The following is a 22,084-nucleotide window of genomic DNA, read 5'->3' as shown; positions in this document are numbered from 1 at the left end:
AAGTGAGACGGACAGATACATAATCGGTTCCGAAAAGTTGATCCCCAAGGGGGTAAATATACTACGCGAGTACATAAAGTACAAAACTATCAAGAAAACCTCAACCAGGAAAACCAATAAACCACCAGAGCAATTGCGTCCCCCTCACGCCACAGCCACCGGACCCTCGCGCTGCGGCGCCTGGCGAATGGAGATCATGTCGTGCTCGCCCTCCGGCCGGACATGGCTAAGTGGGCGCGCAAAGGCATCGAATTTGCGACAATGGTAGTTCTCGTAGCGCCAGACGGTCCCGTCGTCGGTGGTGATACGGGCCTGCTCGTTTGGACGCACAAAGTACGCCAGGGTGTACTTGATTGCCTGGGCGTCGGTGTCGCTGGGCACGACGCGGTGCAGAGAGGGGATGATACGACCCCGCGAGAGGAACTTCAGGCAGTCGCCGAACTGGACGAAGAGCTGCGCTGGGTTCGGATCCACGAACTCCCAGTCCTGCCGCGCGATGTCTATAACCTGTAGACCCCGTGCGGTGGCCGACAGGAGCGTGAGGCTGCCCACGTCCGTGTGCGCGATGTGTCCGAAGTTGCGCGACCCGGGCGGCTGCGGCGGATACTTTAGGAAGCCCAGGTTTGTGACAGAGGGCTCCGAGGGCTGATGGGTTGCTAGTAGGGCGTCTCCCAGATTGAGCACTTCGCTGACGCGTCGCAGGATGAGCTGCGCCGCTTGCTCGTAGTGCTCCATGCAGCGCGTGAGGGCCTCGCGGTGGGCAAAGACTAGGTCGGGGGATTGGAGTGCTGGACGGAAGCTGGGCAGGAGAAGCTCATTTTGGGGCAACTGGAGGATGGAGGAGATAGAATATGGGTTAGTCTCGTAAGTGTCGTTTGCGGTGGAAGTAACGGGGAAAGTAGGACACAGCGCCCAGAGAAATGTACCATGAACATTTCGAATCCGTCGGGCTCTCCGGCCTTTGCGCCTTCTTCAATGCCCAAGGGCTTATATCTGGAGGGCCCCAGGGGCTGCTGGTCAGTGGATTGCCATTCGAGTCGAGCTGCGGATGAGAGCCCGTGGAAGTGGGCATCGTTCTGCTTACCCCGTGGTCCGAAACCGCCCCAGTGTCTTGAAATCAAAGCGCTCCTTGACGGGGGTGGGAATTTCGAAGACGTCCTCAGAGAATGTCTCAAGAAAGCGAATGTCCTCACGCAGGCTGACGCCCTCTGGGCAGTCGAGATCCAAGCTGAAGAAGCCATCTACCAGAGCCGCTTGTGTTAGCGACTGGAGGTCTGGCTCGGCACCTGTGATCAGTCCGTGGTAGGATACCTGGGGCATGATGAAGATGAAAAGGTATGTTAGAGATCAGATAGAGGGTAGGAGTTGGGGGTAGTCTGTGCCAGAGCACCAGGGCTGCAGAGGGTAGGGGCCTGCTTTTATGTTTTCCCTCGGTGCTCAGCCAAAAATCAGGGCAAGGTACGTGGCCTGATCCACTGTCGTGCGAGCTGAGAGTCAGCGCGAACATGACCTAGACGGTCCAGAGCGTGTTGGGGCTACGCAGGCAGGGCGTGGGAAAGGCGTACTAAGTTAGGGCAAGGCAGAACGGACATCGGGACTCCAAGCCATTACACAAAAACCAACAACTTAGATACAACTAACGAAGACTACCATATATACAGAAGACAAAAACACATAGAACATCAACGGACATAGCTATTAGCCCACCACCGAGGCCTGGCTTCGTTGCCGCGACTGCGTCGTGAACCACCGAGCATAGCTCTTCCGGGCACTTGTCCACATCGTTCTGAGAGACAGCCGCTTTGCTTTCACCAACGGCAGACCTGACTCAACACGCTCTTCATCCTCGCGGCGTGATCCCACTAAGATTGCCTGGGCGGAGCTGGACTGGTCGCCCGGACCCAGAAGAGAGGCTAAGTAGACGGCATCCAAAAGATCGCCGCCCCTCTGTGCAAAGGAGGCTGCCGACCGGTTTTTTCCAGTGGCAACCCCCCGACGACGCTGCAGGACAACTTCCCACTCTGGCCGCTGCTTGATTTGCAAGTACGACGACATGACCAGGAGGTCTTCGCCCGATATCCGCTCCGTAATCTGCACCACCGGCGCCGACGACTTCTTCCCCTTTCTCCCGGACTGGGCTACAGGAGCCGACAACATCTCCTTAACCGTGCGGGATGGCTCGTCCACGAGGATCACGAGGGTCTCAGCGAGCATGCGCAGATACTCCGATGCCATCTCCGTCGTGATGCTGTCAGGCCGGTAAGCCATGCGCAGGTCCAGCGCGCCGTCCTCCCGGGTGACGGCCGTGACTCCCACGTCGACCGTCCACGTCGCATCCGGCGCCTCGAAGCTGGAAATGGTGTACTCCTGCCCGCGCATACGAACAATCTCGCCCGTCTGCGCGATGATGTGGTTCAGCGCGGACGTAAACCGCGTCGAGGTCGCCCAATCGGTGCAGTCGTGCAGGATATCTCGGAAGCCGAGGTGCCCGTGCTCGAAGCTCTGAATTTGCTGCTCGCGCACGGCTTGCAGCAGCTCGCGCGCTGTGAGGTCAGGAGAGGACAGCTGCACGCGGACTGGAAGCAGCGTAACGCAGCAGCCCGTTGTATTCATCTGGGAGGCGTCGACAGTTCCCCTCGTGGAGACGGTGTCGGCGAATACCACGTCCTGGCGCTGGGCCACGCGAGCCAGAGTGACCGCCCATGCTGCCTTCACCAGGACCGCGCTGGTGACGCCCGCGGATAGCGGACTGGCGAGGGGGACCGTCCGTGGGGCCAGGTGGGCCACGGTGGAGGGATATTGGCCGATAGCCGAGACGGAGCGGCCCAGTTGGGGCATAGACGAGCCCGCCAACAGGTCCGTCCAGTAGTCGTACGTTTGTGCGGTGATACGTTGCTGCTGGTGGTAGTAGAAGCTCGCGAAGGACGGAGACCGGGGCGGGATTGAGCCCTCATACAGACAGCGGAGGGTCTCCCAGATCGCATTGATGGACACGGCATCGTACTCAGCGTGCGTCACGCGCAGGAGAAGTCGGTGTCGCGTGGTGTGCGCCTCCTCGATGATGGCCATCTGCGTGAAGGGCTCGCCCAAGCAGGGGGCTGGGAACAGCTGGTGATTGACGATCTCAGCCGTCTTCGATTCAAGGGTACGCTCTGTGTGAAAAATGGGGATGTCGGGCTCATAGACACTCTTGACGACCTGTAACAGACGGCTCTGATCGAAGATGTAGGCTGTGCGGAGGATAGGCAGGGCGCGGATGAGGTCCAAGCAGCTCTTGCGCAGCCGCTCCACATCACAGGGGCCCTGCCCGTCTAGCAGGAAATGCGCACAGTTGGCCGCACCGGGGGTCGTGAGCACGCCTGCCACCGTGAGGGCTTGGAAGTCGGTGGTGGGCAGGATATCGACGACATCGTCCGCACGGCCGATGTTGCAGACAGGGGAGACCACCTCGTGGATAAATGCCTCGGGGTTATCAGTCTCAATTAGTGAGAAGGGAACCACCCCTTCCTCTTCATTCTCGTCCTTCTCCTCCTCTTTCTCTTCTTCTTTCTTCTCTTCCTCTGAATGTGCCTCTGAACGCGCGCTCACAACGTCAGCAAGCTCAGATAGACAGGGGTATTTGAAGATATCTGCCACACTCAGCTTGTACGGGCGAGAGCGCGATGTGGCCACCATGCGCATCGCGGCCAGGGAGTCTCCACCAAGATGGAAGAAGTTGTCATGAGCCCCGATCTCGTCTACGGGGAGATGAAGCCCGTCAGCCCACAGGGTCTGTAATTGGCGCTCCATCTCGGTCGAGGGGGCGACCTTGGGTCCGTCGCCCACGCGGTACTGCCGGAGATTATCATCGTCCTGCATGCGCACCAGCATCGTGCGGAGGAGCTTACGGTCCAGTTTGCCCGAGAGATTGCGACTCATTTCCAAAATGGGCACGAATACGGCCGGAACCATGTACACAGGCAGTGTCTGTGACAGGATGCCGTACAGCTTGCTGAAGGCCACTCGGAGGGCCGGGAATGGTGTCAGCACTCCCTCTGGCGTGATCGTGTCATGGCGGTATTCACTGTTCGAAGCGAGCTCCACCACGGCCACCAGGAAGATCCGCTGCGTGTCATCGTCGGTGAGCGGTTCCACGGCCACGGTACTCGCCTCAGGCAGATGGTGCAAGATTTGATGCTCGATCTCGCCGAGTTCGACACGCTGGCCTCGGATTTTGATCTGAGAGTCCATTCGCCCGAGGTGTATCAGCGTTCCGTCTTCATTCTGTTGCACAAGATCGCCAGTGCGGTAGAGTCGGCGTCCGTGGAGACCCAAGCGGCGCGTAAACTCAGGATCAACGATGAATGAGGCCTCAGTGCGGACGGGGTCGCCCAAGTAGCCTCGGGCCAGGAAGGGCCCTTCGATCCAGAGCTCGCCGGGTGCACCGAGCGGACTCAGCAGATGGGTCTGCGTGGGCTGGGTGACCCATAACCGGGTCGCCAAGGGGAAGCCGATGTTGCTAACCTCGTGGGCATTGATGTAGGGACGAGTACAGGTGCTCATAGACCCTTCTGTGGGCCCATAGGCGTTGTAGATGTCGGCGTGATCCAGCCAGAGACTGACGACATCAGCCCGGACAGGCTCGCCGGTCAGAATCAGGGTTTGCAGGGCGGGTACACGGCTGGGCGCAACTTGCTGTGCAACAGTCGAGGTCAGCATCGCTGTGTTGACCTCCATGTCAGCCATCACTTCCGTGAGCTGATTCATGCGGGCCTCCTCGGAGGGAATGCAGACCACTCCACCGAAAGCCGTCGTAGCGAAGGTATCGGTGATGACATTATCGAAGGTATAAGAAGCAAACTGCAGGAACCGCGTCGCTGGCGTCAGGCCCAACCAGCGTCCCTGTTCGTCCAGACTCGTCGACATGGTTCCGTGCTCGATGACCACGCCCTTGGGCACGCCCGTGCTGCCTGAGGTGAAGATGGCCCACGAGGCGTTCGACGGCGTCACTCCCGTCTCTGGCGGCTGCTGACACTGTGGCCAAGTATCGAAACAATCCTGATCGAGGGTGAGGAGCTGGGTGTGCGCGAGGTTGGTCAGCCCCTGCAGTCGTTCCGCCTGTGCAGGGCTGACGACAATGAGACGTGCCTGCGAGGCGTCGAGGATGGTGTCGATGCGGGCCAAAGGGTGCGATATGCCCAAGGGCATGATGGCCCCCCCCGCTTGCATGATTCCCAGCATCGCCACCGCCCCCCATTTTGATTTCTCCATGCAGACTCCCACAATGCTTTCAGGCCCTACCCCGCAAGCGACGATCTGGTGAGCCACTCGTGCGCCGGCCTCGTAGAATTCGCGGTACGTCAGGTCTCCATCCCATGCGTGAATGGCAATGGCCGTTGGCGATCGTTCCACCTGTTCACGGACCATCTCGTGGATGCATTTCTCCAGACGGGTGGGAACGTCCGTGTTCCAGTGGAGGATCTGCTGCTGATCTGCGTCGTCGACGTTGAGGATATGCGCCAGGGGCTGCGATTGCGTGCTCGGATCACACAGTCGGTGGAACAGACAGGCGAAATAGTCGATCACCCGTTTGACCTGGGTTGGAGGGATGATCTGCTTGTCGTAGTGGACATCCACGGTGAGCTCGCCTCCTCCAAGCTGACATTCGAGAGTCAGCGCGTGTGCATTGAAGGGTTCGACCGGCAGAGGGACGGTTTCCAGGCCAGGGAAGTCCAACTGTCCCTGAGAATCCTGCTCTTCAGCCAGCTGTATGACCAGTAAGCTGCCTGTGTGCAGCGTGGAGGCCAGCGCGGGCAGCAGCGCCTTGATCCCTTGCAGCCCGGTATGCTCGTGGTCAATCATGTGTGTTGCTTGCCGCTGCATTGCGTCGACATAATCAGCCACAGTGCTTGTCAGATCCACCCGTGTGCGAATCGGCACGGTTGTAATGGTTGGACCTGCGATGTCTGATATGCCCCGAACTGGGGCGTTACGGCCAGAAACCGTAGCCGCGAAGGCGATGTCCCCATGTCCCGAGTACTGGGCCACGACCAGCGCCCAGGCGGCGCGGAGAATGGTCGATATCGTCACCCGGCCGTGTCTCTGCGTCGGCGGAAGTGGGATTGACTGATGGAAATCGTCCTGTGGCAGTGGTTGCTTGTCCGAGACTCGGCGTGGCCAGCTGGCCATCACGTCGCCCTCCAGCTGCTCGCGCCAGTAGTGCGTGCTCGCCACGGGGTCGGGACGACCGTGTTGAAGATATCGGATGAACTGCGTGTAGGGGACGGAGAGGGCAGACTGGCCTTGGCGATAGATGTCTAGGAGGCGTTTGCTGAGTGCACCCACGGTCCAACCATCATACAAGGCATGGTGCGCGGTCCAAATGAAGTAGCATGCCCCCGTGGGTTCCTCGACCAAGCCATAGCGCACCAGCGGCTGGCCCAGAGACATGCCTTGGGCGCGGTCAGCCTGCAGGTACTGTTCGAGATCTGTGCCTGTTTGCCAGTGGATGTTGTCGCGAACCACCACCTGCACGGCAGGGGATTCACCGTCCACCAGAATTCGCGTGCGCAGGATGCTGACCTCGCCGGACAGGGTCTCCCATGCTGCCTGGAATTGGTTGCGATCTACGGCGCTGCCCATCGCATACACTTGGCGGCTCACGTAGGCTGCCGGCTGACGCGCCGTGATGGCCATCAAGCCCTCCTGCAGGGGCGTACAGGGGTAAACGTCCTCAATCTGATCCACGCTGACCCCAATGCTTGACGCAATGCGGAGTAAGCGCTTTTCTCGCTGCTCTGAAGACCCAACAGCGTGAAGCTCTTTCCACAGCTCGAAGGGGGCGGGATATTCGATGTCCTGGGCCAGTGTATCTCGCAAGGGCCGGGCCGCGAGCGTGGCGGCCAAGTCTGCCAGCCGCGGCGACTTGAAGATATCCTCGACGCTCAGATGCAGTCCGTGCGATGCTGCGACGACCACCATGCGCATCGCCGTCACCGAGTCGCCGCCCCGGTGGAAGAAGTTGTCGTTCATGGACATGTTGACCCCTGCGGGGAGGTCAAAAACCTCCAGCCAGAGCGCATGCACCTTCTTCTCCAGTGCGGTCACGGGCATGACCTGCGTTTCGGGCTCGTCGTCGTGGAGGTACCCCTGCAGGGCCGCCAGCGAGTGCTCTGCCAACAAGGCCCGAATGGCCCGTCGGTCAAGCTTGTTGTTGGCATTCGAGGGCATCTGGTCCACGGGTAGATATGCGACGGGGACCATGTAGACCGGTAGGATGCGGAGGAGTGTCTGGTGAAGCTCATTGAATGTTGTACGAAGGCTATCGGAGGGGGGTAGGGGCTGCAGTGCATCGGTGGCAGCAGCAGCAGTTGTTGCTGTTGGGTCAGCGCCGTCGTTATCGTCGATATTGTGGGTCTCATCGACGAAGTCCAATACCGCTACAAGGCTGATCTGCTCGCCGTCTCCCCCGTGCTGGACGCGCTCCACCGCGACGGTTCGCGCTCCAGCAAGGTGTCGCTGAATCTGGTATTCGATCTCGCCTACCTCGATACGCTGTCCGCGTATCTTGACCTGCAGATCCCGGCGACCAAGGTGGATCAGCGATCCATCAGGATTCTGCTTGACCAGATCACCGGTCCGGTACAGGCGTCGACTCGCGAGGCCCAGTCGGGGAATGAACTCGGGGTCCTGGACAAAGGCCGCTTGGGTCTTCTCATCGTCATTGAGATAGCCTCTGGCTTGGTTGGGGCCCTCGATCAGAAGCTCTCCGGGGGCGCCGATCGGGCAAAGCGCGTGTAGACTGTCAGCGTCCACCACCCACCATGCGCAAGCGAGAGGGAAGCCAATGTTGGACGCGAGGGCAGCGTCATAAATTGGACGACTGCAGGAGGAGTGGATCGAGCACTCCGAGGGGCCGTAGGCATTCAGTACAGTGGCATGCGGCGACCACAAGGCTACAGCTGCCGCAGTGACCGGTTCACCCACCAGGATCATCGTCCGCATTGAGGGAATTCTCTTAGGCACTAGCATGGATGCCACCGTCGATGTCAATGTGGCGCAATTGACCCGCATGGTGCTCATGGCTTCCGTGAGCCGATTGACGCGGTCGTGTTCCGAGGGAATGCAGACGCAGCCCCCTGCCCAGAGGGTGGTGATGACATCCTGGATTGTGGCGTCAAAGGTGTGCGCTGCGAACTGCAAGGTACGGGTCGTCTCGTTCATGTTGAAGGCGGCGCCATGCGCCTTAATACTGGTGCTGAGCGCCTGGTGCTCGAGAATCACCCCTTTCGGAGTGCCTGTACTGCCAGAGGTGTAGATGATCCACGCCATATTGTGCGGCCGTACCGTGCTTGCCAGCAGCAGTGTAGCTGTCTGTGCGAGGTCGAGTGGTGTGTGGTCAGCGAAGAACTTCTCGTCCACGGTCAAGAGTCGCAGGCCCAGTGGCGCCAGCCGTTGCTGCTGTTCACGGTCCACAAGCACGGTCTCCACAGCTGCATCCTGTGCGATGGCCTGCACGCGAGGCAGGGGATGAGCCGCCCCGAGGGGGACGACTACTCCTCCGGCGTACAGAACTGCGAGGATGGCAACAGCAGCCCACTTGCTCTTGTTCATACAGACTCCCACCGTGCGCTCCGGCTTCACTCCCAACTCGTGCCTGAGATGGGCGGCCAGGCTCGCAGCCTGTCCCGATAGTTCTACGTAGGTCAATTCGCCGTCCCAGGCGCTGATCGCACATGCAGTGGACTGGCGAACCACGCGGTCGTACACGGGGGTATGAATACATTGCTCAACGCAGGTGGGAACCACCCGGTTCCAGTCTAGAATCTGCTGCTCGTCCTGGGGACTGATATGTAACTTGTGCAGCGGCTGCTGGAGTCGGTCAAGGTTGGCGAGCTCCTTCACGAGATGTACAAAGTAGTCGACCACCTTTTGAATATAGGCCGTGGCGATGACATGCTCGTCATACTGGACGTCGATGTCAATTTCCTGTCGTCCCAGTGTGCATTCGATCTGCAGCCCGAAGCTACCAAAGTCCTCGAAGGGTGCAGGTAGAGCCTCCAGGCCCGGAAGAGATATAGGGCTGTTGTCGCTCTCGGCCGCGGGCTGGATGACCAGGAGGTTGCGGAGGGCCAGAGCCGTGCTACTAGTGCTGTCGGGCAGCAACCTTTTGATTTTCTGCAATCCAGTCTGCTCGTGGGGAATCATCTCGGTGGCTTGCTCCTGGATGGTTTGCAGCAGCTGGCCCACCGTCATGCTTTTGTCGACTGACACGCGGACTGGCACCGTGGTTAGGGTTGGACCGGCGATGTCCCGGATCTGCCGCACAGGCGCATTGCGCCCCGAGACGCTCGCGGCGAAGACAATGTCGTTGTGCCCGCTGTACTGGGCCATCACAATTGCCCATGCGGCACGTAGGATAGTGGAGAAGAGGACGTCACCATTTGCGCGCGCGGGAATTACCATGGCTGTTTGGATGCGTGATTGCGGTCTGGGGTGATAGTCGTGCTGAGGCAGTGGAGGCCAGTCGGCTACCACATCACCCTCCAACTGCTTTCGCCAATATTGGGCCGTCTTAACTGGATCTTGTGAGGTTAGGTAGCGGATGAAGCGGGAATATGGAATCGTCGGCGGGATCGAGGTCAAGGTCGAGGTTGGATGATCGAACCCATCGTAGACCTGTGCGAAGCGCTGCGCAATCTCGCGCATAGTCCAGCCGTCGTAGATACTGTGGTGTGCGGTCCAGACAAAATAGGTTTTCTCAGTTGATTCCGTTACCAACCCGTATCGCACGAGGGGTTGGTCCAACTTCATTCCTGCCTCGCGATCCTCGGCGATGTAAGCCGCGAGATCGGTGCTGAATCGCCAGACAATTTGGTCTTGAACCACCACTTGGAGGGCTTGTTGGTTGGGACCCATCATAAGACGGGTGCGTAGGATGGGCGTGGTCTGGGTCAGTATCTCCCAGGCTGCCTGGAACCGGTGCAGGTCGATAACGGCGTTCGAGAGAGAGTAGACCTGTCGGCTGATGTAGGCAGCGGATTGGCGCCCTGTAATCGCCATAAAGCCTTCCTGTAGTGGTGTGCAGGGGTATATATCTTCGATCTGATCCACGTCCACCTGGCAGCGCGCCGCAATCTCGCTCACGGCTTCGGGCGAGGCATTGTCCCACAAACTCAAGGGTTCTGGATCTGGATCCTCTGGCTGCTCGGCAGTAATATGCAAGCTGAGCTCCGTCAGCCTCTGCGCCAGATCCCCGAGGCGAGGGTGGCGGAAGACGTCGGCGACGGTCAAGTGCAGTTTGGTGCGTTGCCAAGTCAGGGCTGCCAGGTGCATCGCAGCCACCGAGTCTCCTCCGAGCTGGAAGAAATTGTCCTGCACGCTCACGCTGTCGGCGTCCTCAAACCCCAGGGCATCCACCCACAGACGCTGTAGTGTACGCTCCATGTCAGTGGCAGGGGCGACTTTCTCGCGCCCCTCAAGATACTGCTGCATGGTCTCGGCGGACATGGCAGCCAGCTGCTCGCGCAATGCTCGTCGATCCAGCTTCCCGGAGAGATTCCGCGGCATGTGGGCGACGGGGACGTATGCGCTGGGGATCATGTGTGTCGGGAGCACCTGGAACAGGGCGCTGTGGAGATCCTGAAATGCCGCCTGCATCGTCTTCGTGGGTGGCACAGCATTGCTCGTACCCGCCAAGGGGGGGGTCTGCACATCTTTCTCCTCCTCCTCGTCTCTGCTGAGAATTCTGCTCTCCGGCATAAACTCGATAGCAGCCACCAACACCGGCGAGACCTGGGCCCCGCGCTGAAGCAGTACGGCCGCCACGAAGCGGGTCTCAGCCAGATACCGGACGATCTGTTGTTCGATCTCCCCTATCTCAACCCGCTGGCCGCGGATCTTGACTTGCGTGTCGCGGCGCGCCACATAAACGAACGACCCGTCGTCCTTCTGGCGGACAATATCCCCACTGCGGTAGACCCGTCGTCCAAGGGTCAGTCCGAATCGGGCCATGAATCCTAGGTCTACAAGGAACTGTGACTTCGTTTTCTCGGCATTGTTCAGGTATCCGCGCGCCAGCTGCGGTCCCTCGATCAGCAGTTCTCCTGGCGCGCCCACAGGGCACAATCGATTGGGGTTGTGGGGATCAGCCACCCACAGGCGCGTGCCGATGGGCGTGCCGATGTTGTGGATCTCGTCGATGTTCTGTACCGGTCCGGCCGCCGAAGAGAAGATGGAGCACTCCGAGGGACCGTAGCAGTTGAAGAGGTTGACCTTGGTCCGCCAGCGATCAGTCACCTCGACAGTCGCCGGCTCTCCGCCCAGAACGAGCGTGCGCAGGCTGGGGGTCTCCTCGGGCGTGAAGAGCCCGGCCACGGTGTAGGTGGTGGCCAACGCGTTGACTTGGGTCTGGCGCATGAACGCTGTCAGCTGGCGCATGTCCAGCCGGTCTTCCTCAGACGGCACGCAGCTCAGCCCGCCCCAGGCCCAGGTTGTAAAGTAGTCTTCGATCGTGCCGTCGAAGGTGTGCGCTGCGTACTGCAACTTGCGCGTATGTGGGCCGAACCCATACCGCGTGCCGTGGGCCCGGATGCTCGTACATAGGGTTCCATGTTCGAGCACGGCGCCTTTAGGGGTCCCTGTGGTCCCGGAGGTGTAGATAACCCAGGCAGCATGGCTTGGGGTGACGCTGACGGGGGGAAAAAGTGCGACACCATCGTGGGTAGGGGCCGTTGTGGACAGACCCTCGAAAAGCTTCGAATCGACTACGAGAAGTGAGCAATCGACATGCCCGTTCAAACGGTCATATTCCGGGCCATCCACCAACGTGATGCTCACTGCAGCGTCGCCGAGAATAGTCTCAATCCGCTGGACGGGGTGGCTCACGCTCAAGGGCACCACAACTCCCCCGGCCTGGAGGGTGGCCAGTAGGGCAACCCCCGCCCATTTGGACTTGGCCATCGATACGCCCACCATCCGCTCTGGTCCTACCCCTAATGCAACCAGGCGGTGGGCCAGAAGATTAGCGAGGTGCGTCAGTTCACGGTAGCTGAGCTGTCCATCCCAAGCCCAAACTGCGAGTGCTGCAGGACGGACCTGTGCCTGCTCCTCCACCAGCTCGTGGATACATTTCTCCACGCGCTGGGGGACGGTGGCATTCCAGACCGCAATCTGTGCTTGATCGGCACGGCTCAGCAAATCCAGCTCTCGCAGGGACGAACTTTGGAGACTGGGGTCACAAAGCACAGTCACGATGTGTGCAAACTGGTCCAGCACACGAGTTATATATGTCGGCGAAACGACCTTCTCGTCGAATCGCGCCTGCACCCCAATGCTTGTCCCCAGCGTACACTCGACATTCAGCCCATAACTATCAAAGTCCTCTACGGCGAGGGGCAAAGCCTCAATGCCAGGGAAGTCGAGTGTCGTGTCGCTCTCGGCGGCGGGTTGAACGACCAGCAGATTACGCAGCTGCAAGGCAGGATGAGTCCGGATGCCCTGGAGCCCGGTGTGCTCGTACGCCATCATCTGGATTGCTTGCCCCTGGACCCCGCGCAGAAAGTCCGCTACCGTCTGGGTCTGTGCAACGCCGGTTTGGATACGCAGAGGCACGGTGGTGATCGTCGGCGCGATGATCTCGCTCACGCCAGGTACCGGGGCGTTGCGGCCGGAGACGTTCGCGGCGAAGACTACGTCTGGCTGGCCGGAAAATTGAGCCATGACTAGAGCCCACGCGGCGCGCAGCACGTTCGCCATGGCAATACTGCCCGGTCCAGCATTGGGGTTTATCGTGACCTCCTTGCGGATTGAAGTGCGGGCTCGGGGCTCGTAGCCCGCATGCGGCAGAGGCGGCCAGTCGGCTACCACCTCCTCCCCGGCGAGCTGCTCGTTCCAATATTGCTGGCTCTTGGTGGTATCAATTTGGTTGAGGTAGCGAATGAAGCGGGTGAAGGGGATGGAGAGCGGGATGTAATCCGCAGCATTATAGACGCGAATAAGCTCCTGGCATAGGAGACGCACTGTAAAGCCATCGTAGATGCTGTGATGCGCCGTCCAGACAAACACCGGATCACCGGACGGCGGATGAACCAGGCCATACCGTGCCAGAGGCGCTCCGAGCTGGATGCCGGCCGCTTCATCCTGCTGGAGGTACTCGTCCAGGCTGGAGTAGTGGTGCCAGACGATCGTGTCTCGCACCACCACCTGCCATGCGCCCTCGCGGTCGATAACTGCACGGGTTCGCAGCACGGGGGTATGTGCAGCCAGGGTCTGCCAGGCTGCCTGGAAACGGGGAAGGTCGATCTCGGGGGACAGCGCGTACATTTGCCGACTAACATACGCCGACGACTGGCGGGCAGTGCTGGCCAGAAGGCCCTCTTGCAAGGCTGTACATGGATAGACGTCCTCCACCTGGTCCACGGCCACTCCACACTGCTCGGCGATGAGAGCCAGGCCCGGCGCTCGCGTCTCGGGATTGGCATTGATAGCGTGTTCCCAGAGGGTGAATGGCGACGGGTCTTGCACCTCAACTTTACCACTTGTCTCTTCTTTCTCACTGAGACGCTCCTCGATAACGCGCGCGAGGTCCGCCAGCCGCGGGTGCTGGAAGATATCCGCCACAATCAACCTCCACTTCTTGTGCGTGCGGGTGGCGGCGGACACCAGGCGCATGGCCGTGACGGAATCACCTCCCAGCTGAAAGAAGTTATCATAGGCACCGACGTCCGTGATGGGCACCCGGAGCGCCTGAACCCATAGCTGCTGCACGGCAGTCTCCATGGGGGTTGAGGGCGCTACCTTACGCAGCTCCCTCCCCTCCCCGCCCTCTTCGTCATCCGCCGTATATTGGGCCAGACTGCTTGACGAGACTCCGTTGAGGAAGACCTGCACAGCTCGACGATCCAGCTTCCCTGAAAGATTAAGCGGGATCGCCGTGACCGGCACATACATCGCAGGCACCATATATGTCGGGAGGACGTCGAGCAGCGCTTGACGCAGGGCCTTGAATGTGGAGCGCAGAGCCGGCGTGGGAGGCAGGGTCTCTAGTACTGCATCCTCAGTCTCTTCACCTTCCTTGCGGAGCTCGATAGCAGCCACCAGAGACATCTTGGTGTCGTGCTCGAGCAGATGCACCACGGAGGTCTGCGCGTCGGCCAACTGCTGCATGATCTGGTGTTCGATCTCGCCAATTTCCACGCGTTGGCCCCGGATCTTGACCTGCGTGTCTCGTCGTCCGAGGTAGGTGAAGGATCCATCCGCGTGCTGGCAGACTAGATCGCCGGTGCGATAGATGCGATAGCCCGAAGGCAAAGACAAGAAAGCCGGCGGGACCACAAAGGCTGCGGCCGTCTTCTGAGGGTTATTGAGATACTCTCGGGCCATCAGCGGGCCCTCGATCAGCAATTCTCCCGGGGCACCGATGGGACACAACTGGTGATGACTGTGCGGATGGACCACCCAGTGACGCGTGGCCATGGGGGTGCCAATTGCGAGTGCCTCCTCAGGGCGCGACAGCGGTCCATTTGCAGTGCAGACCGAGCCCTCGGACGGGCCGTAGGTGTTGTAGATGGCGACGCCGGGCTGATTCCAGAGCGCGATGACTTCCGGTGTTAGGGCTTCGCCGGTCAAGGCCAGCGTGCGGAGCGACGGGGCGTCCGCGGGAGACAGCAATCGGGCCACGGTAGGGGTCAGACTGGCGAAATTGACCTGCATCCTGCAGATGGTGGCGGCGAGGGCATTGAGCCGGTCACTCTCGGACGGGATACACACGCAGCCACCGTAGATGAGTGTGGCCGACACATCCGAGATACTGACGTCGAAGGTAAACGGCGAGAACTGCAGTGCGCGCGTCTCGCTGGTGATCTTCATCTTGCGGGCCTGCGTCTGCATGCTCGTACACAGGCCACCGTGCTCCAAGACCACGCCTTTCGGCGTCCCTGTACTGCCCGAGGTGTAGATGATCCAGGCGGCGTTGTCGGGCGACACGGTGGTCGAGGGAGCGCTGGTCTGCACCGGCAGGGCCGTGCGAAGGCTGGCGTCGACGACGATCAAGCGAATAGGGAGGGCCATGGGGCTGAGTCGCGCGTGCTGCTCTTCGTCCACGAGGATCACATCGGCCGCGGTGTCGTGGACAATGACTCCAATTCGCGAGAGAGGATGCGTCACCCCGAGAGGCACGATCACGCCCCCCGCGAACAGTGTGCCTAACATTGCCACAATTGCCCATCTCGACTTATCCATGCACAAACCGACCTTCATCTCGGGACCGACGCCGATGCTGACCAGGAAGTGCGCCAGGCGAACCGCCTCGTCGAACAATTCTTGATATGTCAGGTCCCCATCCCAGGCACACACGGCTGGGGCGTTAGCGCGTGCGTGCACCTGATTGCGGAATAGCTCGTGAATGGTCCCATCAACACGAGAGATGTCGACTTGTGCATTGTGCTCAATGATCAGCTGTTGGTCCGCTGGGCTGATCAGATTCAGTTCGCCCAGACGGCGGGATCGGACGCAGGCAGGGTTATATAACTGCTGGACGAGGTGGATGAGATGCGCGAGGATCCGGTCCACCTGGGGTGTGGGCACGATGTGTTCATCGTACCGAATGGCGACACGTAGGTCGGTGGGACTCAGCGTGCAGTCCACAGTCAGGGCATGGCTATCGAATTCCGTGCCCGCCCCGCTGGTTGTCAACGGCCGGACGCCGGGGAATTGGAGCAGGGCATCGGCCTCGTCGGCGGTCTGCACCACCAGCACATTTCGCAGGTCGAGTGCCGGGACAGACTCTGGCGGGATGAGGGCCTTGATTGTCTGGAGCCCCGTATGCTCGTAGTCGATCATTTGCGCGGCCTGCTCTTGCACCGCGGCGAGAAACGAGGTCACCTCTTGCGTCCAGTCAATGTGCACACGCACAGGTACGGTAGTAATTGTAGGCGCCACAATGCTCTCAATCCCTTGCACCGGCGCATTCCGACCCGATACAGTGGCGGCGAAGATGACATCGTCGTGGCCCGAGTATTGGGCCATCAGCAGCGCCCAGGCAGCCCGCAGCACGTTGGATGCAGTCACCGTGTCGCCGCCGGACCCGTGGGCAGGCAGCGAGACTTGTCGTGTCCGTTCCAACCCCGGACGAGGCCGATAGTCGACATGAGGCAGGGGAGGCCAGTTGCTCATCACGTCTCCTTGGAGCTGATGTGTCCAGTACGCCGCCCGATCCTGTGCTCTACCATTATCATTCTCCTCTTCCTCCTCCTGGTCGCGAAGAAACCGGAGAAATCGAGTGAACGGCACCGAGGAGGGCACATCGCTGGTCTGGAAGATAGTCGCAAGATGTCGATACAGCAGAAGGGTGCTCCATCCATCGTACAAGCTGTGGTGGGCTGTCCACACAAAGAACCGCCCGCCGGACTCCTGGTCGTTCACCAACCCGTATCGCGCAAGCGGCGTTCCCAGTCCCATTTCCTCCTGCTGGTCGGCGCGCAGATAGTCTTCGAGACTGCTGCTATGGTGCCAGACAATCTCTTCGTCAAGGACGACCTGGTGCAGGGCCGTGGCAGACTCGCTGCCGACGACAATGCGTGTCCGGAGGATAGGCATCACGGCTACCAGCGTCCGCCAGGCGTCCTGGAAGCGATCGAGATCTAGACCCGGGTCAAGCGTGAAGGTCTGGCGATTGACATACGCCGAGGACTGTCGACCTGTAATGGCCATGAGTCCTTGCTGCAGGGGCGTACATGGATAGACGTCTTGGATCTTCTCCACGGCTGTCCCGCATTGCTTCGCGATCTCCTGCAGCTGCCCTTGCACCTGCGCCTCGTCAGCGTGGTCAACACCCAACCATAAGGAGAACCGCTCAGGATCAGCATCCTCCCGAGTCTCTGTGCTCTCAGCCTGCAATCGGGTGCTCAAGCGTTCTGCCAAATCCACCAGTCGGGGCTGTTGGAAGAGATCCGCCACAGTGACTTGGAGCTCGCGGCCCGCCGCGCTCGCCACCATGCGCATCGCGACCACCGAGTCGCCGCCAATCTGGAAGAAGTTGTCGTGGAGATTGATCTGCGAGACAGGCACGCGCAATGCGGTAGCCCAGAGGTTCTGCAGCTCGCGCTGAAGGGGCGTGGCCGGCTCGACGCCGACCTCCTCGCTCGTTGATAGATAGGGCTGGCGATCCGGCGGGGAGATGGCCGTCACTAGATCTCTGATGGCGCGTCGATCCAGCTTGCCCGAGGCATTCAACGGCATCTCTAGAATTGGGAGAAACACCGCTGGCACCATGTACGTCGGCAGCAGCTGGAACAGGGTGCCGCGCAGCCGTCGTAGGGCCGTGTTGAGGGCCGGCGTGGGCTGCAGTAACCCATGCGCCAGGACAGCTCCCTCGCGATGAGCCACGCCTTTTTGGAAGTCCACCACCGCGGTCAGACTGACCTGTTCGGCGCCTGGGTCCTGCACTAGTTCTACCGCTACGGACCGTGCACCCGGCAGCTGCTGGGTGATTTGATACTCGATTTCGCCGACCTCGACCCGCTGGCCGCGGATCTTGATCTGCGTGTCGCGTCGGCCGAGGTGGGTAATGGATCCATCCTCATTCTGACGCACCAGGTCTCCCGTCCGATACATGCGTCTCCGTCGGTGGGCTGGGGGCGTGGCTGGGTCGTCATGGAGCCTAAGCTGGTGGAGAAAGGCCGGCTCGACGACGAAGGCCGCTCGGGTCTTGGCCTCATCGTTCAGATACTCGCGTGCCAGCAACGGTCCTTCAATCAGAAGCTCGCCGGGCGCCCCGATGGGGCAGAGCGTGTGATAATCGGCCACGTCGACGACCCACAGCCGTGTGCCCATGCCGGTGCCGATGATGGCGGCCTGCTTGGGATCGGTCAAGGGTGGACTGCAAGTTGAGTGGATCGAGCATTCCGATGGGCCGTAGGCGTTCAGTACAGTGACATAGGGCAGCCACTGCGCGACCACGTCTGCCTTGACCGGCTCGCCGACGAGGGCCAGTTGCTGCATCGATGGTACGTCCTGGGGATGAATCAACCGGGCCACCGTTGAAGTTAGGGTTGCGAACGTCACCCCCATCGTTTGCATCGCCCGCGTCAGGTTGCTCATGCGATCCGCCTCGCTGGGCACACATACCACGCCGCCCCAGGTGAGGGTGGTGAAGTAGTCTTGAATACAGGCATCGAAGGTATGAGCAGCGAACTGCAGCATCCGCGTGTGCGACCCCATACCAAACCGGGCCCCATGGGCCTGGATGCTGCTGCACAGAGCGCGATGTTGCAGGACCACTCCCTTGGGCTTCCCTGTACTGCCTGACGTATAGATGACCCAGGCCGCGTTCTCCGGGCTAACAGTCGCATGCAGGATGTCATCCTGCAGCGGCAAGGTGTGCAGCAAAGTGTTATCCACCACAACAAGCTCTATATTCTCGGAGAGACTCGCGAGTCGGTCTCGCTGCTTCGTATCAACAAGGATAATTTGCGCCTTCGTGTCCACCAAGATACCGGCCAAACGAGCCGGGGGATGGGCCACCCCCAGTGGGACGACAACTCCGCCAGCTTGGAGCACCGCAAGCATGGCCACGCCAGCCCATTTAGACTTATCCATACACACCCCGACCATAGTCTCTGCGCCCACTTGCAGACCATGCAGATACCAGGCCAGCTGGTTCGCTTGGGTCGCCAGTTCTTGATAGGTCAAATTGCCGTCCCAGGCGCAGATAGCAGGGGCATCAGGGTGTTGGGCGACTTGCTCTGCGACGAGGTGATGAATGCACCGCTCATTGCGCGGCGGCGCGCCGCAATTCCACTTTAGAATGGTAGCCCTATCCTCGTCGCTGACAAGGGAGATATCGCCCACTCGCTCACGGCCGGAGCGGGCGCTGTAGAGCTGCTGCACGACATGTTCCAAGCCGCGCACCAGTCGCTGGACGTGAGGACCCGGAATCACATTCTCGTCGTAGCGCGTCTCCACGGTGATGGAGTCCTCGCCGAGCGAGCACTGCACCGTCAAGCCGTAGATGTCGAAGCCCTGCAGATTCACCGGCAGCGCCTCCAGACCGGGCAACTCAGCCCCCTCATCGCCCCAGTCCGCCTGGATGGCCAGCAGATTGCGCACCTCGAGCACGGGGCGCAGCGCGGGCACCAGCTTGCCAATCCCGTGCAAGCCGGCGTGCTCGAACTCCATCATCTCCGTCGCCTGCTGTTGCACCGCATGCAGGAAGTCATGCACTGACTGGTCGGGGTCGACGTCGACGCGCACCGGCACGGTGGTGATGGTCGGCGCCGCCAGTTCGGCCACCTGCCACACTGGCAGATTGCGGCCGGCGAGCGTCATCCCGAACACCACGCGGTGGCCTTGACCCGCCTGTTTGGCCATGACCATCGCCCATGCGGCGCGGATGATGGTGGGCAGCAGCGAGGCGGGGTGGTGGTGGCTCGTCGAGCGCGGCAGGCGCATCGTGTAGACGTCGCGGTGCATGGGCCGGGGCTGATAGTCTGCCCGGGGCAACGGGGGCCAGTTGACGACCAGGTCTCCCTGGAGCTGCGTCGACCAGTAGTGAGCGTCAGAGGTAGGGTCCCGGCGCAGCAGATGCCGGATGAACCGGGTGTATGGAACCGTGGGAGGGATACGGTCATGTAGGTAGATATCAACTAGACGTCGGTACATCAGGGCAGCGCTCCACCCGTCGTAGACGCTGTGATGCGCCGTCCAGACCAGAAAGCGTTCGTTTGGATGCTGTACCAGCGCAAAGCGCACCAGGGGCTGGCCGAGTCGGATGCCCTGCGCCTCATCGGCAGCCACATACTGGTCGAGGTCGGTGCTGTGGTGCCAGACCAGGTGCCGTCGAACCACCACTTGCAACGATCCGCCCTGGCTGCCCTCCTCCGGGTCGACCAGAATGCGCGTGCGTAGGATGGGGGTTACAGCGGCCAAGGTGTGCCAGGCTGCCTGGAAGCGATCCACGTCGATTGAGCTGCCCAAGCGGTACACCTGTCTACTCACGTAGGCCGTGGGCTGGTGGGCGGTGATGGCGATGAGGCCTTCCTGGATCGAGGTACAGGGGTAGATGTCCTCGATTTCCTCCACCGTGACACCACATTGTTGGGAAATGCGCGCGAGTCGTTGTTGAAGAGTGCGTCCGTTCGATTGCGCGTCTTCAGGCACTTGCCACAGGGCAAAGGGTTCCGGATCGGCCTCTTCGGTATGCTTCTCCGTGATCTCCATGGCCCGTCCTTCCAGAGCCCGGGCGAGATCCGAGAGAATGGGATATTGGAAGATTTCCGCCACCGTCAGGTGGTGTTCGCGCGCCTCGGGGAGCGCCACCATGCGCATCGCGGCGACAGAATCACCGCCAATCTGAAAGAAGTCATCCTCGCGGCCGATGGTGTCTGGCGCAACGGCCAGCGTTTCGGCCCACCAGTCACGCAACCGTTGCTCCATCTCCGTCGAGGGCGCTGCTTTAGGCCCTGTGTTCGGCATGTATTGTTGCAGGTCTGATGTCGAGAGGCTGTCTAGATATGTGCGTAGGGCCCGCCTGTCGAGCTTCCCCGAGGCATTGGTGGGCATCGTCTCCATTGGGATGTACAGCGTGGGCACCATGTACGTTGGGAGAGACTGTAGCAGCTTCTTCCGCAGGTCTTCTGCAATGGAGCGCAGCATGTCGCCTCCGTATGAAGTATTCCCGGCGAAATCCATTGCGGCCACCAAGTAGATCTGAGCGCCGCGCTCCACCAGCTCTACCGCGACGATAGCCAACCCCGGAAGATGCTGCGCAATGTTATACTCAATATCGCCCACATCCACGCGTTGACCGCGGATCTTGACCTGCTGGCTATTGCAACGGCCGAGATAGAGCAGGGATCCATCCGGGTTCTGACGGACCAGATCACCGGTCCGATACATACGACGTCCGGTCATCGGGAGACCTAGCTGCTTTATAAATCGCGGGTTAACGACGAAGCTCGCCGCAGTCTTGGCTTCGTCGTTGAGATAGCCACGGGCCAGCAGGGGCCCTTCGATCAGCAGCTCGCCCGGGGCGCCGATGGGACACAGAGTCTGGTAATCTGTCGCCTGCACGACCCAGAAGTTGGACGCCATGGGCCGGCCAATATTGCGGGCCTCATCGATGTGGAATAAGCGTTGGCTGTTTGAGACCACAATGGAGCATTCCGACGGACCGTAGGAGTTGAACACGCTCGTGCGTCGGGCCCAGGTTGATAGAATAGCGGGCTTTAACGGCTCTCCACTCAGGGCCAACGTGGTCAGTGAGGGCACAGTCGCCGGGGAGAGGGTGGCGGCCACCGTGGATGTCAGTTCCACGTAGGTGACCTCCATGCGCGCAGCTGTCGCAGCTAATGCGTTCATGCGCTCCTCTTCAGACGGCACGCAGACACATCCACCGGCCTGCAGGGTGCTGAAGATGTCGCATAAGCTGACATCAAAGGTGTAGGCCGCGAATTGCAGCGTCCGTGTATATTGATCGATCCCCACAGCGGCCGCATGGGCTGTGAGACTGGTACAAAGCGACCGGTGCTCCAGCACGACCCCTTTCGGGGTTCCTGTACTCCCTGACGTATATACCACCCATGCCGGGTTCTGTGGCGTGACTCCCGTGTGAGGCGCTTCTGGCTGGGGTGTCAGACTCGCCATCAGAGTGGCATCAACAACCAGCGTCTCAAATTCGTCGTCCCCCAGCCGAACCTGCTGGTCCTGGTCGACGATAATCACGAGTGGGCTGGCATCTTGAACAATACCCTGCAGGCGAGCCAGTGGGCTACGCACCGACAAGGGCAGGACTGCAGCGCCCGCCTGGAGAATGGCCAACATGGCCACCACCGCCCACTTAGACTTGTTCATACACAGTCCCACTGTCTGTTCGGGGCCGACACCCAGGCCGACCAGGTAGTGGGCTAAGGCGATACTTTGGCTTGCTAAATCAGCGTACTGCCACCGGCCATCCCATGCGTCGACTGCAAGGGCCGTCGGCCGCACCCGCACCTGGTCTGCAACCAAATCGTGAACACACCGGTCCACCGAGGCAGGCACGGTGGCGTTCCACTCCAGGAGCTGCTGCCGTTCGGATGAAGAGATCCCCAATGCCTCCTGCAGGAGC

General features: G+C 60.7%; 4 protein-coding genes across 4 annotated transcripts; all 4 read right to left on the bottom strand.

Annotated features, from left to right (window-relative positions):
* Window positions 1–144: 144 nt before the first annotated feature.
* BO86DRAFT_409451 (Clavaminate synthase-like protein) lies at window positions 145–1,320 on the bottom strand (the record flags this gene model as incomplete). Its single annotated transcript, XM_025674413.1, has 3 exons — window positions 145–828; window positions 927–993; window positions 1,085–1,320. The coding sequence occupies 3 exons, from the start codon at window positions 1,318–1,320 to the stop codon at window positions 145–147; spliced, it is 987 nt and encodes a 328-aa protein (XP_025528301.1).
* Window positions 1,321–2,409: 1,089 nt separating this feature from the next.
* On the bottom strand, window positions 2,410–12,741 carry BO86DRAFT_337839 (acetyl-CoA synthetase-like protein; the record flags this gene model as incomplete). Its single annotated transcript, XM_025668969.1, has 2 exons — window positions 3,502–12,741; window positions 2,410–3,447 (listed from the first exon to the last, which is right to left on the bottom strand). Coding segments are annotated over exons 1-2 (10,272 nt in total), but the record flags the coding sequence as incomplete, so codon positions are not given.
* Window positions 12,742–14,100: 1,359 nt separating this feature from the next.
* On the bottom strand, window positions 14,101–17,217 carry BO86DRAFT_311781 (amino acid adenylation; the record flags this gene model as incomplete). Its single annotated transcript, XM_025667919.1, has 1 exon — window positions 14,101–17,217. A coding segment is annotated over one exon (3,117 nt), but the record flags the coding sequence as incomplete, so codon positions are not given.
* A 2,079-nt stretch (window positions 17,218–19,296) lies between these two features.
* Window positions 19,297–20,631, bottom strand: BO86DRAFT_311613 (CoA-dependent acyltransferase; the record flags this gene model as incomplete). The annotated part of the gene is made up of 1 exon (XM_025667913.1): window positions 19,297–20,631. A coding segment is annotated over one exon (1,335 nt), but the record flags the coding sequence as incomplete, so codon positions are not given.
* Window positions 20,632–22,084: the final 1,453 nt, after the last annotated feature.

Source organism: Aspergillus japonicus, assembly GCF_003184785.1.
Source record: "Aspergillus japonicus CBS 114.51 unplaced genomic scaffold BO86scaffold_20, whole genome shotgun sequence".
Lineage (NCBI taxonomy): Eukaryota > Fungi > Ascomycota > Eurotiomycetes > Eurotiales > Aspergillaceae > Aspergillus > Aspergillus japonicus.
Note: the sequence above shows the minus strand (reverse complement) of the source record. Positions and strands in the feature narration are given on the sequence as shown.